Source organism: Ambystoma mexicanum, chromosome 8, assembly GCF_040938575.1.
Source record: "Ambystoma mexicanum isolate Mex_15411 chromosome 8, UKY_AmexF1_1, whole genome shotgun sequence".
Taxonomy (NCBI): Eukaryota; Metazoa; Chordata; class Amphibia; order Caudata; family Ambystomatidae; genus Ambystoma; species Ambystoma mexicanum.
This window is the reverse complement of record NC_090929.1, coordinates 1,092,935,977-1,092,951,767: the sequence shown is the minus strand read 5'-3', so window position 1 is coordinate 1,092,951,767 and position 15,791 is coordinate 1,092,935,977. Positions and strand designations below refer to the sequence as shown.

Sequence of the window (15,791 nt, the reverse complement as noted above, 5' to 3'; positions counted from 1 at the left end):
AGAGAAATGTGTCTATAAAGCCTGCACACCTGGTCCACAAGTTCCTTGGTGGCCCCACCAGTGCTTCAAATGAGATGAGGAATCGAGAGGCGCTCCAGCCAGGGTGCATGGCCTAAATATGGACGACTTTGGTTTGGGGGCACAAAATTGCTCCCTAAGGTGTCACTAGGAGTGAGGCAAGAGAGGTGGGCGCTTTTATTTGTTTTGTTGCACCCACCTCTCCTTTTTGTTTCTTAATCAAAGGTGCCAATCCAGGCAGGCAGACATCTTGCCCACCAGAGATAACTGCCACCTAGTGAAATAGCTACATGCAGGGGTTGGCGCCTCCGATTAAGAAACAAAAGGCGTGGCAGGAGCACTGGTATCATACCTTATGGTGCACTTGCCTTGCCTTTTGTTTCTTAATCTGAAGCGTAAACACCTGCTAGCATGCTGCATGCGGGCGGCACCTCCGGAGCTAGTGGGGGAGAGGGTGGGAGGAATCTGGCAGAACCCTGGCACGGCAACACTTTTCAGAGGGTGCCAGGGCTCTGCCCCAGCTAGTCCCGGCCCACGTAAAGCCTTTGCCCACACTCTGAAATGCATCTCCATTATATTTCAACTTTACATCAGCCAACGTGAACCATATGGAGATCTCTTTATGTCTAAGACCTCACTCCCCGACACACCCTTATGCTGTGCTTCTGAGTTTTAACAAATAACCTTTTCTGTCAGTCTGCTGCATTAACACCCCTGGTGATTTCCCTGAACTAATTGTCTAGACGTGTCTTCTTTTTTTGACCATACGAATTCCTTCTGGTAAGTTGCTGAAGACGGTCTCATCGGAGTACTCCATTGGCAACTGGTTGTAAGCTGTTGCTTCATCACACATTAAGACTTCTTTTCCCTCAACATGTCGCTAATCAGAAGGACAGTCCATGTCGGCAGAATGCTGATTCCATCCTCTAGGCATGTAATAAAAGTCAGTTTCATGAAATGTAGCACCTTCATTACTGCTGTGTCCTAGCTGCTCATGTAGACCCATCCCTATCCCTACTCACCACTTATGCTCTTCAACTGATTTGATGCTACCAAATTAGTGTGCACACGTCTTTAGAAAAAAATCATTCTCTTCACCATCCCTTCGTATCAGTGTTCTCAATGTTTCAGTGTTTGTCCGTACTGAGTGATTTCAGCTTTTATGATGGTTTTTGTTCATGATAGGTGAAGTGAACCCAGCAGAGGAAGAAAAAGATGCCATTAGCTTGGGTGCCCCAAATGAACCTGTGCCGGTAGATGAGGCAGCCGCTGCAGGAACAGACCAAGATGATCAAGTGAGAGGTTCTAAGGTGCAAACCCAGGAGCCAGAGGAGGCGTCTGTCAAAGAGGAAGGGAATGAGAATGAGAGACCAGAAGGCAAGTGATTTATCCCTCTGTGCCTGTAGTCCCATGTTTTAATGTATGTTGTGTTGAGAATAATGTGCATTGTAATGTTGCATTATTTATCTGTAATCATCATTACTCTGGTTCCTTCTCTTCCTCATGTTATGTTAAAGGATATTTATACCGCACACTATCACCACCGGAGTGGTCCCCTGGTGCTATGGCAGATCTGAAAAGGAAAAGGGGTGGGGTGGGTTAGTAAGGCTGAGCGGGAAAAAGAGCAAGAGAGCTGTGATGTGCTGTTGGCAGCCTCAGTTCGATTAACAGCGTTTGCTGAATTTAGGTGTGCTTTTCGGTTGGTAGCCGTCATGTGTTGTGCAAGGCTATGTGTGCTATGTTTTGTTGTTGCGATGTAGCGAAGTGTTCGTTCTGTAGTGCTTTGGAGGTGTAGTTGTGTTTGTGTAGAGTGTGAGGTGTATGCAGAGGGGTGAGATTGTTTAGTGGGGTTAGTGGCATCGCTATTTAGAAGTGACGCATGCTAACCTTCACAATCATGTCTAGATGTGGCGCAATGCTAATATTTACAATTCTATCTAGATTTGATGCAAGCTGACATTCACAATTATGTCTAGATGTGACTCAATGCTAATCTTCACAATTCTCTATAGATGTGGCGCATTGCTAGTCTTCACAATTTTGTCTAGATGTGACTGAGGCTAATCTCCACAATTCTCTCTAGATATGACGCACGCTAGTATTACAGTTCTGTCTAGATATGACGCAATGTTTTTTTTTAATAAAACACTTTTTTTAACATGCAGATAAAAATTACATCAACCAAAATTGGCTTCGGTTGAAGCCCATCAATGCTAACTACTGAAATTAAAACACTAAAAAGGGTCTCAAATACAAACGGCATTGATAATTGTTTTCACAGCAGTCAATACACAGTTACAGCACAGTCCCGGACGCCAGGTGGCCCTGTCCGAGTACATGACAGGTTAACGGGCATCCTCCCACCTTTGTCGGATTTTTCACGCTTTCTCCGGGCACCCCCTAGCAGTGTACACTCTGTGCTCCATTGCAATGCTTATATCTACATTAACGTTTGGTGTTACCTCCGATCTCCATAGCTGCGCTATATTTCTTTTAATCAATGATGTATTGGTTGACAGAAATAGTTTCTCATATCGTGACAGTTCGCCATCCTCCTCCACCCCTAACAGCAATAGTTTTGGCTCTCTGGGGATTGTTCTACCCATAACCCGCGATAGCTCTTCACAACATGTCTGCCAATACTGCTGGATGTGAGCACATTCCCATAAGATGTCGAAGAAGCAGCCTTCTTCGCACTTACAACACAGGCAGTGGGGATCCGTGATCTTTCCCCATCGGAAAAAAGGGCCTCTCTTGGGTAATATATCCGGTGCAGTATTTTCAATTGGATAAGTCTAAGCCTGGATGAGATGGCAATCACCCGTGGGTACATCAGGGATGCAATCCAATCCTCCGGCTGTATAGTGCCTATGTCTTTTTCCCATTTGGCCATCAGACTCACCAACTCAGTTGTGGCAAAGGAGGTTATGTCATTATACATGACCGATGTTATCTTATGTTTATATGCTCTGGGACTAGGTTGCGTTCCATTTGGGGTATATTCAGGCATGTTGTTCAGTGCCGGGAGGTGGGCCTGCAATGCATGCTTCAGCTGAGTGTAGTGGTACTGTTCAGAGGGTGAGAGACAAAAACGGGTTGCCAGAGCTTCAAAAGGGACTCCTTTATCCTCCTTCACTACATTACCAATTTTCAAAATCCCTTGCTGCATCCAATTGGGCCACCTTGGGAGTTTGCTTACTTCTGGGAGGCTCCTATTATCCCACAACGGTTGTATGGGAGTCCGTTTTTTATCCCATTCCATAAATTGGTGCGTTTCAAACCATAATTGTGACGTGTTAGCATGGACGGTTGGGTCGTATGGCATATCTCACAGTAGAGGTATTCCATGGGAGGGGGGGGGGGGTTTCCCAGGGAGGTTAATGTTTACTCTTCTTATGCGCAGCAGTGATGTGTCCCTGTGCAATATGTCGTTCACAACGGCCATCTGGCTGGCCCAATAATAGGTTTGTAGACGGGGAAGTTCAATCCCACCCTCCCATATGGATCTCTGAAAGGTAGTAAGTGCTATGCATGGGTGACCGCTGCACCACAGTAGTTTCCTAAGAATATACTCTCTTTTGTGGAATTCGCACTGCAGTATGTGTAGTGGTGCGTTCTGTAGTATATACAAGAAACGTGGGAGGGCCATCATCTTAAAAAGCGCTGCTCTACCTAGCAAAGTTAATGGCATGGAGGCCCAGTGACAAACATCTTCCGAAAGTCGAACCACAACCGGGTGCATTGGGTATATAGTCATTGAGATCGTTTGTAATTTGTATACCCAGGTATCTGAATTGCCTCGTCTATACACGGTAAGGGCAGTCAGTTGGTACTGTGTCCCCCACCCCTCATATCGGTAAGAGTACGTATTTGGCCCAGTTAACACATAAGCCGCTGAAGGCGCCAAATCTCTCCAGCAGGTGTGTCCCAATGGTGCAGGACTTGATCGGGTCTTCTAAATATATTAATAGATCGTCTGCATATAATGAGATTTTATCCTCCCAGCCTTGTTTCTTAAGAGTACGGGTAGGGGTTTGATTGCTAGTGCAAAAATCATGGCCGATAGGGGACAGCCTTGCCTCGTTCCTTTCCCTAAACCGAAGGGACGTGATGGCCATCCATTTACTCTTGTTACAGCCTGCAGGGAACTATAAAGAAACTTTACCCAGCTCATAAACTGTGGACCGAAGTTCATGTGGTGCGTTATTTCCCAGATTGCTTCCCAATATACGGAATAAAAGGCTTTTTCAAAGTCTATTGCGAGCAGGACCAGGGGGGCTCTGGAGGGTAGGTGTCCTTTCGAGTGCCTAGTGTAGTCTGTGTATGTTCATGCGGGTAGATCTATGCGGCATGAAGCATGAAGCTGCATTGGTCTGGATTGATCAATGATGGTATAACTTGCTGTAATCGATTTGCTAATACTTTCGCAAGTAATTTGGTTTCACTATTTATGAGGGAGATAGGCCTGTACGAACTGCATTTATCAAGAGTTTTATCTGCTTTGGGTATCACTATTATGGTGGCTTTCGTAAGATCGAGAGGTAGGCAGCCCTGTTCTCGCAAGTTCAGGTACATGTGTAGTAGATGTGGGGCAATCTCATTTGCGCCTATTTTCCTCCATAGCTCTATCGGAAAGCCATTAGGTCCCAGGGTTTTCCCAGATTGGAGTTCTGACATGGCTGCAACCAAGTCGTCCTCTGTGATGTCCATTTCAAGGAGACAATGCTGGTCAGTGTCTAGGGTGGGGGAGGGTGACCTCTCCTAGTATAGAAGCGTTAATGGGGGAGGGTGAAGCTTCATAAAGCTCGGCAATAGTAAGCGGCAAAGCCTTTCGCTATGTCCTGATCTGCAAGTAGTGGGTCAGTGTCTTCTGATCTAATCATTCTGACCTTTCAGTGCCCCTCATCTCTACGCTCTACCCATGCAAGCATTTTGCCAGTTTTGTCCCCTGCCTCATACACTCTGGCTTGCATGGCACTATGTGCCTGTCTAGCACTATCCAGAGCTATGTTTTGTAAATGTTTCTACGCTAGTAGTAGTGCCCGGTTTGTTTCGGGTTGGTCAAGAGCTAGGTGAGCCTCTTCCGCTTTTTTCACTTGCCTCTCAGCCTCACGTAATTTATTTTGGTGTTTCTTTTTGTGTGCTGAGGTCCAGGAGATGATTTCACCCCTTAGTACTGTCTTGTATGCCTCCCTTAGCACCCCTGGGTTGTCAACAGACCCTGTATTTAGTTCAAAGTATCTCTTTGTGGCATTTTGGGTCTGTTCCACGAGATCTGGGAACCCAAGGTAATAATTATTCAGCCTCCACAGAGGAGAGAGCACCGGTCTGGTGGTTCTTAACTCTATTATCAGGGTGGAATGGTTCGATATGCCCCTGGGGAGCAGATGTGCTTCACATGCTTTGTGAATATCGACAGATGGAAGGAAGACATAATCTCACCTCGAAAGCGAGTCGAGTGATATGAATATTCCCTTGTATTAGGGTGTAAATCGTGCCATATATCACAGAGTCCCAGAGCATCGGCAAAAGCAGCAAGCTTGGTGTGGGTGTGGGTTTTGGGGTTTCTGCCACGCAAGTGTGTTTGGTCCAATTCTATGTTCATAACCTCATTAAAATTCCCTCCCACAATGATAACATCTGACGTGTCCCCAGTGATTATGGGTGTGATGTCGCTGATTAGGGTGGCCAGCAGAGTCGGTGGTGCGTAGACCTCTAACATTGCGATAGTTTGGTCACAGAGTGACCCTGTTATGTATACAAATCTGCCTCCCGTATCCTGAGTGACACTGGAGAGAGTGAAGGGAAGTTTTTTGTGAATTAACACAAGCACCCCTCTTGGGCCCATGGTAAAGCCAGCATGTATCGCTATGTGATAGTGCGTTTGAATGGGTTACAGTTTGTGGCCGACAGGTGTGTTTCAGTGAGGAACACTGCGTCTGCTGCATGGTGGTTCAAAAGCTGCACGACCAGGCGTCTTTTAAGCCCATTGCCGAGTCCATTGACATTCCATGTCATCAACCAAAGGGTTCTGGGGTCATGCCTACGTGTGGCCATCACGATTCGGAGAAAAAGCAACCGGTCCCAGAGTGTGTGTTGTGTAAAGAAAGTGACTTTGTGGTACTATGATGTGCTGTGCTGTCGAAAAGGAGTGCTTGCTGCGTTTACTTAAGTTAAATACGGTGGGAAGACCTTGACTTTGTGATGCTGCTGTGTACTTCGCTGTCAAAGAGGAAAGTATGCCAAAATTGCTAGATCCATTGTTAACCAAAACAGAAAAACCTTGTCCCCCCCCCACCCTATACTCCACCCAACTTGAAGCATCTGTCGCCCGAACAACAAGTCAGTTGTCAAAAATGGACAGCTGTTATAGAACAAAACACTAACTAATAACAATTACTCTCGTGACCTGATGTATCCCAGACCAGGTGGTCTAGGATGTTGATCACTCCGTTGGGGGGGGGGCGACAACATTTCCTGTGGCCGCTCGGTGGTTTGCCTAGACTTCTAGTTGTTTAAGCTTATCTTTGCGGTCTTGCTCCCGACCTCCTTTCCTGCGGCAGCGGAGTGAGACTGGGCAGCCCCCCCTCCTCTCCTGGGCGGTCTTGTGCCGGTGGTTGTGGTGGAGGTAGTCTCTGATCCAGAGGGATCCGGGGGTTCCTGTTCCTATTGTTCCGGAGTGCTGTCCAGTCCCCTTCTATGTGCTGTTTGGCCCATAGCCATGCCTCTTTGTGGTTGTTAAAGTGGACTGTTGTGCTCTTGTGATATATTTTGAGTTGGGCAGGAAAGAGCAGACCGTATTTGATATTTTACTCCCTTGTGTAATCTGGAAAGAAGGCCATCTTGGAGCCATTATGTTATTGAGCCTTTGGTGCGTGCTCTCTGGAGCAGCGCATCACGATCCCTATAATTTAGGAGCTTAGCTATTAAAGTGCGGGGAGGGGCGTCAGGCACTGGTCTGCCCGTAGGCATGCAGTGTGCTCTCTCTATTGAGAAGAATTTGGAGAAAGAGTCTGATTCAAATATATCCATTAGCCATTGTTCCAGAAAAAGTTAAATCCTGGGACCTTCCGCCTTTTCTGGTAGGCCAAGTATACAGATGTTACTGCACCTTGATCTCCCTTCTCCTTCATCTACTCTCTCCTCCATCGTCTTCAGCCTGTTCTTGACTCTGGTCAATTGTTGTTGCAGATCGTGTATTTTGTCTTCTGCGCCGGAGATGCACTGTTCTGCCACCCCGGTGCACGATGCCAGCTTTTGTAGGTCATGGCGGAGGAGGCACACGTCCATGCTTATGCCATCCATTTTTTGTTCCATGGAGGCGCGTGAGTCTGCAATGGCAGTCATAACATCTTTCAAAGACGACGTGTTTTCAGCCTCAGCCATTGCGCCTGTTAGACCGTGGTTGTCGTGTACAAAGGTCGTTGATGTTGTATATTGATTCATTCTGTTTTGCGTGGATTGCTTTTTTCCTTTGTCCTTGCCCAAATCTATTGCCAGTTTCTTGACACTGGGCCGGTTAGGTCAGGGGTGGTGGTAGCACGCGCTGTCTTGTGCTAATGTCAACAGCCAGCCAGTATGCCTCGGTCCTACCGCGCCCAGAATGTGGAATCGCCAAGGCTATGATAATTCACCAGCTCGTGGGCCTAATAGCTCTCAATGGGGCAGTGTGCCTTTTCACACCCAAATGTCAGTGGATGTGACCAATCCATGTGTCCACACCAATCCAGCTCACTTCAAGTGAACACAATTGATTCCTTTTGCGTATTGCTATGTGATTTCCTGTTTCTATGTCATTGGATTCACATCATTCGAGTCTCATGTAGGCATCTGTCACACTCTAGCTTCCTGGGCTTCTGCGTTAATGCTTGAAGTTCTCCTTCTGGTTCTCTCCAGCATTCTCTATTTCCCTTTCATACATCTGGTGGGCACGTTCTGTGGTGGTATTAAAACAAACATGTTTTTCTGGGCACGCCAGTGCAGCAGCACTTTGTGTGTGCGAGTTATTACTGTAGCTTTTCCCTCTATAGGGCACTGCCTCGCAGGCAGTAGGGTTTCGAATTCCCTTCAGGTCTATTCAATGGGGTGCGTAAACGACCACGACACCAGGGTGGACACAGGGGCGCAGTTCGTTGTTGTGCCGCAGCACCTTACAGGTCTCCCCCATGGTATTCCGGGCAGGCAGCAGCACAGGGGGCAGTCGCCAAGCGGCTCTCTAGCCAGGGGGCCTCTTTATTTGGAAGTGCTTTTTGTATACACAAGTGCTGGTCGGTAATGGTGCCTCCCTGCGCCTTCGTATCACCCCGTGCCGCACCTCTGCACGTCCTTTCTGACTCACCACTACCTGCTACTAGTCTCGGGGGGCAGGGCACGGTTGGTCGATCGGGACCCCTGAAACAGCGTTGTTACTCACTGCGGGCTATGTAGGTGTCACCCCTGAAACAGCATTGTTACTCACTGCGGGCTATGTAGGTGTCGTCTTCAGTCGTGTGTCTCATGGTGACGTTCCATTTATGGGCAGGTATCCAGTCGTGTGTCTCATGGTGACGTTCCATTTATGGGCAGGTATCACGTAATGAATCACCGGCAGTGTGCCTCTTCAGTTCTTGTAGGCGCGCGCTCTTTCTGCCTCTTCTCCGAGGGTTTCCCCAACATATTTCGTGCCTGTCTCATATGCCGAAGTCCGGTACTGAAAATCCAGTTGTGTGGGGCTTGTTGCGTTCGTAGTACTGCAGTTGCTGCCCGGGCTTTCCCCTCTCCGTGCGCACTCCTACCACACAAGGGTACGTGAATTCTGGCAGTTAATAAGCGGTCTTCAGGGGACCAGATCTTGGCCCCAATGTTTGTGTGGCCAAGCACCAAATCGTTCATCCGAAACACCCCTCAGTGTCCCAGTTCTCTGCAAGGCATTATCGGCTATGAGGCTCACCTGATATATGCTGCGGTATTGCCTGGAGGGTGGACCGCGGCTCGCCGGTCCTTCTCCTTGGCGCCATTAGCGATGTCGCCTCTTCGCTGGGCGTTCCACCGGCTGTGCCCGTACAGGGCTCGCGGACTGATCAGTGGCCTCCAGGCATCTGCAGAGTTCCCCCTATGCTGTCCTAGTGTTTCGGTGGCTTTCCGCCATGCAGCGGGCTGAGGTGTCGTGGTGTCCAGCCGCTCACAACGGAGCCCCTTGAGACATGCAAGCGTAGTCTGCTGCCTGGTCTGCAGCGGTGACCAAGATGTGTACTGCTCTGGGGTTCCGGGCGTCTGCATGACTTTCTGTCAATTTCTTCTTCCCTGGTAGTCGAGTCTCCCGCGAACGCCATGCAGCACTTCTGAGCCTGGGGGACGCATTTAACAGCTTCTCTACAGCCATTTTTGGTTTCTCCCCTGACAGCGTCGCAAGGTTTCGGTTGCCTCTAACTTTATTTAGCAAGCACGGATTGCCTCCAGATTTCGCTGGTTTGTGCCGCCGGACATACAGTGCTAGTTATGATCTTTTGGAGTCCATAGAAGATGAATAGCAGGCTGGAAAAGCAGGATGTGTGCGGCGGCTACGGGAGCAGAGGAAACTCACGTCTGCATTGCCTCACTGCTAGCCATGCCGCGCCGATATGACGCAATGTTAATCTTCACAATTCTGTCTAGATGTGGTGCAAGCTGACATTCACAATTCTGTCTAGACGTGACGCAAAGTAGTATTACAGTTCTGTCTAGATATGACGCAAACTAATCTTCACAATTCTGTCTAATTGTGACATTGGCTCATATATGCAATTTTATCTGGACTAGCTGGCACAGAGTATAGTCTACCTAGTTGTGAGATATTGCTCACTAATAGTTATCTTGATGTGAGAGATGGCCGGGCAACACATTTCACAACTCAGTGAGTCTATGTGGGGCGGCAGTTGCAGAATGGAAGTTGGTGGTAATAAGATGGGAGAAATGCGTGTCCGTTTTGTGGTTACAGAGATAGCTGTGCCCCTGTTATGTTGATTTATACCGTGCACCAATACCAGCCAAGGGCAGTTTCCAGGTGCTGACGTGGCTCTGCAAGAAAGAGGATGTAGTTGGTTAGTGAGGGAAGAATTATCGATGGGTCCAGAACCAGGAGAAACTGGCGTCTGTGTGTTGGCTTGCAGATGGTTGGTTGTGCGCACTGGCTCGTTGTATCCATACGGGTAAGGTCCAATGCCTTGGCCGTTTTTTGTGTGGCTATTTGTCATGTTGGGGTGTGTATGTGTGTTTTATGGGTAGATTAGCAGGGGTTTAAGGTTGTGTGGTCTGGCTTGTTATGTCAGTATGGGTAAGGTCCAGTGTTCGGGTTAGTTTGTTGTAAGTGTGTGTTGCTTGTGTTGGGTTTGTGTTAGGGTATAGGTTTGCTAGAGCAGTGGGCATGTATAGGGTTTGGGTGGTGTGTTTGAGGAGGTCGAAGCGGGTGGTTAGTGCTTTGGCTACTTACTAAGTTCTGCTATGTGGCTGATCTACAAAGTCCTATCTGATGTGGCAAATGACTAATCTCCATAATTATTCTATCTGAGTGTGACGCATGGCTAAACTTCACCTGGACAGTGTGAACGGCTAAATTGGAGGCACAACAGTAAGTGCAAAACACCTAGATTTGAGCTATCTGGATAGAGCGAGAACTCCCAATTATGGAACACAACAGTAAATAACCCCACTGAACAGTTGGTGGTCAGCAGTGATAGGGGTATTCTTTACTAGCTGGCTGATTTTGGTATGCTATGTTGTGTAGGTAATGAGAGGTAGGGCTTTTTGGAATACAGCGATTGCTGTACCCCGCCCACTGAGACCACACTTATCGTGTCAGTCGCTGCTGGTTGACGGCTGGATACTGGATTCTCGGGCAAACACGGGCACACATGGTCTGGAGCTGCTTCTTTGGAGCCTTAGGGCCCTTAGCAGAAGGCACTGCCTGGCAGTGGACTGTTCTAGGGGGTGTGGTTAAGTGCCTAACTCCTGGAGCAAACAGCCAGGCACGGGGCAGGGGATGGAGGGTGCAGGGGTGAGGTCATGGTTTAAAAAAACAAATTATGCTCAAAACTAACAAAACTAAGGCCCCCGACAGCTCCTTACCTCGCCAAACATAGAGCTCAAGTGGCTAGGTGTGACGATTGCTTGGCCTGTTACCTGGCTGGGGTTCCTGTCTCGTCGGAAGCAGCTGGGTCAATCGGAAAGGCTGGTGGGTGGAGAGGGAGATGGGTGGGGAGAAGAAAAAGCAAGGCGGGGAGTGGGGAAAGTGTAGATGGTGCTGGAATGGTTCAAAATACGAATTATGCTCCAAAACAAAATAAGCTCTGCGTGATAAGGCCCCTGCAGTTCCTTCTCGCCAAACACTGAGCTCGAGGGGCAAGATGTGAAGATTGCTGGGCCTACTACCTGGCTGGTGTTCCTAATGCTCTATTGCACATATTCGCCTCTACCATTATTCTAGATGGGCAATACTCTTAATGTATGTGCCAGTCTACATTTCTTCATGGAAGGTTCTCAGAAATTGATCTATCCTTGTTATCTTCGCCTAAGGCCTATTGTGTTATGCATATTGGTTCTGTGTCATTTCTATCGCGTGTTATAGGGACATACTTAGCTTGTTTGGGACGCTAGACGTTAATCCCAACACATGTTACCTTACCTCCACAACAGGGCAACCAATGTCCTAGTCATGATTGGGTTTCAGGGAACTGGTTTGCATACCTGTTTTTGTCCCACCTTAGGTTCCATTTTATATATTTTGTGTAAAGTCCTAACTTGCAGCTAATCTTGCCTTTACCTTTGGTGATTGAACCTGGGTTAGGAATCCTGTGAGAGCCCCTTAGATTACCAGAATTGGTAGTGGATCCCTTCCTCTGCAAGAAACCTACTTTTGAAATACTGGCGTGTCTCTGGCTAAAGCACTAATTACCGCCATCATCCCAATGCTTCCCATCGAAGAACTTCCACCAACTCTTCAAACTCCTCCAAAGAAACTACATCTTGGTTACTTACCTTGAACTTTGTTGAACACTTGATCTTAGATTAGGGATGTACTCATTAACTTTAGCTACAGATTACTTGGTGCTACCTTACAAGTCTATTGTGCGTGATACCTTTTCTATACATAGACGGCTTGGAGCTAAACGCCCCTGAAATATGTATGCAGTGTGACCGGTCGACACAGCCTTCTGCTCGTTTTGCTTTTGGGAAGGAAAACTGGGTTTTAAAAATAAATTTATTGGGGACAGCTCTATTATTCTCCACCCCAGAAGGAAACCACTGTTTTTACCATACATTTACATACTCCAACTTAATTTATCAAGTACCAGGTTACAGATAAGTATGGAATTATATTTTTTGTAAAGTGGTTAATGATTATCCCCACATTAGAATACTGCAATAATAGATGCGATGACCCAATTTATGATCAGAAAGAAGAAGAAACCTAACCAGATCTGCCGTGTTTCTAGTGGGTTACTGCAAGTCGAACACAGATCTCTGAAGCAAGGCGAACTAGCTTCTTTGCTACAAGGCTTGGTACACCAGAGGCATCTTTATTACTGTAACTGATTGTGATATGTGAACAATAAAGCACCAAATGCTTGCAGGCAAAAGCGTGAAAAGTTAAGAAACGCAGTGGCTCGAAAGGAGTAAGCAGAATAACAAGGAGCGACGAGATGCAATATTGTCCATCAAGGTTGCTGAAGTTGAGCAGTTTGTTTAGGTCAGTCGGTAAAGTATCCAAACGACGTGTGTAGTTCGTGTATATTGGCATCACTAAACGCTAGTTTTACCAAGACCCTCCTGTATCCAGCATTATATTTAAAAAAGGGACAAAAGGCACTCTGCACAGTATGCATCAAGAAAGAAAAAAGGCAGATGGCAGCACTTTCTAAAATGCTGTCTTTAAGTTACACTAACCTATTGCTCCAGCAGGCACCCGTTGTGCCCCTTCAGAAAGTCTTTGGATCGGTTTGGCAACTTGTACTTTTTATTTTTAGCAAACAGCCAACTTCGGGGTCTTCACTGCTCAGGAATCATAGTGCCCGCTTTAAAACTAAAATGTTAGTCCCTTAATACACTTCACGCCATTCCTCATATGGTCACATCTGTGTTCGAGCCACCCTGGCCAATTGTTTTTCGCTTATATGCTCTTATCAGAGTTAAGCATAAGGCAGCAGAGAACAGGTGGCAGGATTCGTCTCTTTGACTGGAAAAAAGTAACCATAATTATTTCAGGAAAGAAAGCGAAGATGGAACAAAAGCTGTTAAGGGGTTTCATCCTCTGTCATGCCCATGCAAGACCATTATGCTGAACCTGAGTGGGTGAAAAGAGGGGTCGTGCATTTATCATGATCCCCTCTCTGTTTTACTGATAGACTTTCAGCATCCTCATCATAAACCACTTGTTTATTAAGTCCTGAAAGTGCTCCATTGGAAGGGTGCATATCCAGAGTATAACAAGGAGAGTATCACTCTGAGTAATGAGAATTACTTCTACTTAATCAGGGTGTTACTTTTTGTTGCACTTCATTGACCCATTCTTTATTTAAATGGGGATATTCCAAGTTACCCGGGAGATAATCCCACTGGACCAAAGGAAACCAGTAATGCATCAGAGGAAAAAACACTTGCCTAGTGGTAAAAACGTGCTTACCATAATGCCCATATCCAGATGGCGAACAGTGCATTTGATGCCAGCTCTATAGACTTCAGTTATGTAGAGTAGGTAGAATGATATCCTCCTTTTAAATTAAATAAAGACAACTTTTGGTAAGAAAAGTTAGGCGAGTGAAAGAATAAAAAGTCTGATAGAAATGTGAAATTCGACAGAAAGCAGAGTGGCAAAGTGTGCCCACCGGCTCATTGTTAGGATGAAAGACCTAAATTGTGACTGCGAGTCTCCTCTTGTTAAGGCAGTTTTTGTACAACCCTCTGTTGAGGATGTTGCAACAATTAACCCTAGACGAAAGGCTAAAACATCTGAGAAGAAAGGGAAGCCAAACGTCTCTTAAACGTTGGAAGGGTGGCCAGAGCAAAAGGCTTAACTATTAGGTAGAGGGTAGTAGGTGTCGACACAGAGGTAGTCCACACACAAATCCAGAAAATATACCAAACTGATATACTGAAAATATATATACTTTTATAAAGTCATACATACAAAACGATCAGGTCAAATGAGTAATTTTAAGGGGACGTTCGCTCAAAAATTGTTATTGTGCTGATCGTTCGGGCATGTATTTTTAAGCATACTGTAATCGATCTTAAAAAAAATTTCCTATGCATCTTACCTTAGTTTTCCTCACTTTTACACATGCGAAAATAAGGGGTTGGGCGCTACCATCCTGTGCCAATCTTATCCGTTGATTCATCGCCTTAAATTCAAGTGCCCTTGCGGCAAGAATACAGATCGCTCACCCCACAAACTAACATCACTAATCCAAACGATAAGCTCCACCTAATTTCCGATTGTTCGTGACCAGTGTAGCCAAACGTGCCACGTCATCCCGCGCGCCATAGCGTTACTTCACGCAGAACCTGGAAGATAAACGCACACATCCTCTCACAGCGCGTAACCTTTCTTTCTTGTCCCAAATAGGAGAGCAAAACATTTATTTTTAAGAAAACATCAATAGTCTGCAATGTAACATATGCTTTTATTTTGCAAAGAAAACTCACAAGAAAAGATTAAGTCCATGAAATGAACAATATGTTTTTGGAATACAAGGTATAGCTAGCGAACATTGCATGCTTCGAATGTTCTTTATAACTTCCCCATGATACACTGATTGCGATCAGCAATCGATTAATCACTGTACTCCAATTCTTGTGTGTCCTTATTGTACACCAGCAAAACTTTCTAATGACGCACATGGTGTTCCGTTCGTGGAAAGATATGGATTCTTTGCACTTTCAAATGCAACGCTTTCACTTCAGCACGTTGTTACATGTGAATGTGGACGGGTTGCTCCCCACATAACGGTAATCAAATGATCACCGTTTATGATTATCTGCCAATGTTGATTTAAAGAATCCATCCGACAGTAGCTGGAAATTATGGCATGCGCAGAATGGTACAATATAGCTGTGTAGATAACAGAATTAAAAGAGTATATTTTAGTAGCCATTCTGTAATCTAATACAAGTTACCATATAATTCAGAACCGGATGAAACCTAATCATAAACACAAACCACACAGAATGAACACAGACATGGCAACATGGGGGAGTAGTTGAGACCACGATGTGCATGAAAGATTATCGTGCATGAAAGGTTAGCACTGTGAAGTAGGTATAGCTCCCAATGGGATGGAGAACCAGATGCACCTGCTTCACATAGCAGGCTCTACTAGAAAATAAGGACAGAGATGGAAGTGGTAAGATTAGTGTTCGAAAAGAGAACCAAGTGCCCACGGAAAAGGTTCATCCCCTCTCCCCAACCCCCACTTTATGGCGCACAAGGATGCAACAATGACAGCCCACCAGGATATCCCACAGGACAAAGCAGTGTAGATATCATTAGCCTGCATAACGGTTGTGGTTTCGGGTCTTCACAGAATAATCATCACAGTATGGTGTATCTGACAACTCATAACTCTCCACAGAATATACTTGTGTGCAAGGCCAGTAAGCAATATGTCCCAAAAAAAATCATACCTCTATTCACTCCTCTTTAAACTATACACAAATAACAATCATTACTAGACAGATAAACTGTGAGTTACGCACTCGCTTTTTTATAGTGCGCAGTATAAATATAATTCAACAAACATGATGTACTGTGTCAATTCTTT

General features: G+C 46.1%; 1 protein-coding gene across 4 annotated transcripts in view; it reads left to right on the top strand.

Moving 5' to 3' along the window:
- ZBTB17 (zinc finger and BTB domain containing 17) overlaps positions 1–15,791 on the top strand; it is a 938,938-nt gene that overhangs the window by 97,534 nt on the left and 825,613 nt on the right. For all 4 annotated transcript variants that reach the window (XM_069611094.1, XM_069611092.1, XM_069611093.1 and 1 more), the window contains exon 4: positions 1,204–1,395. In XM_069611094.1, the coding sequence (XP_069467195.1) occupies positions 1,204–1,395 (192 nt within the window). The remainder of the gene's footprint in view (positions 1–1,203; positions 1,396–15,791) is intronic.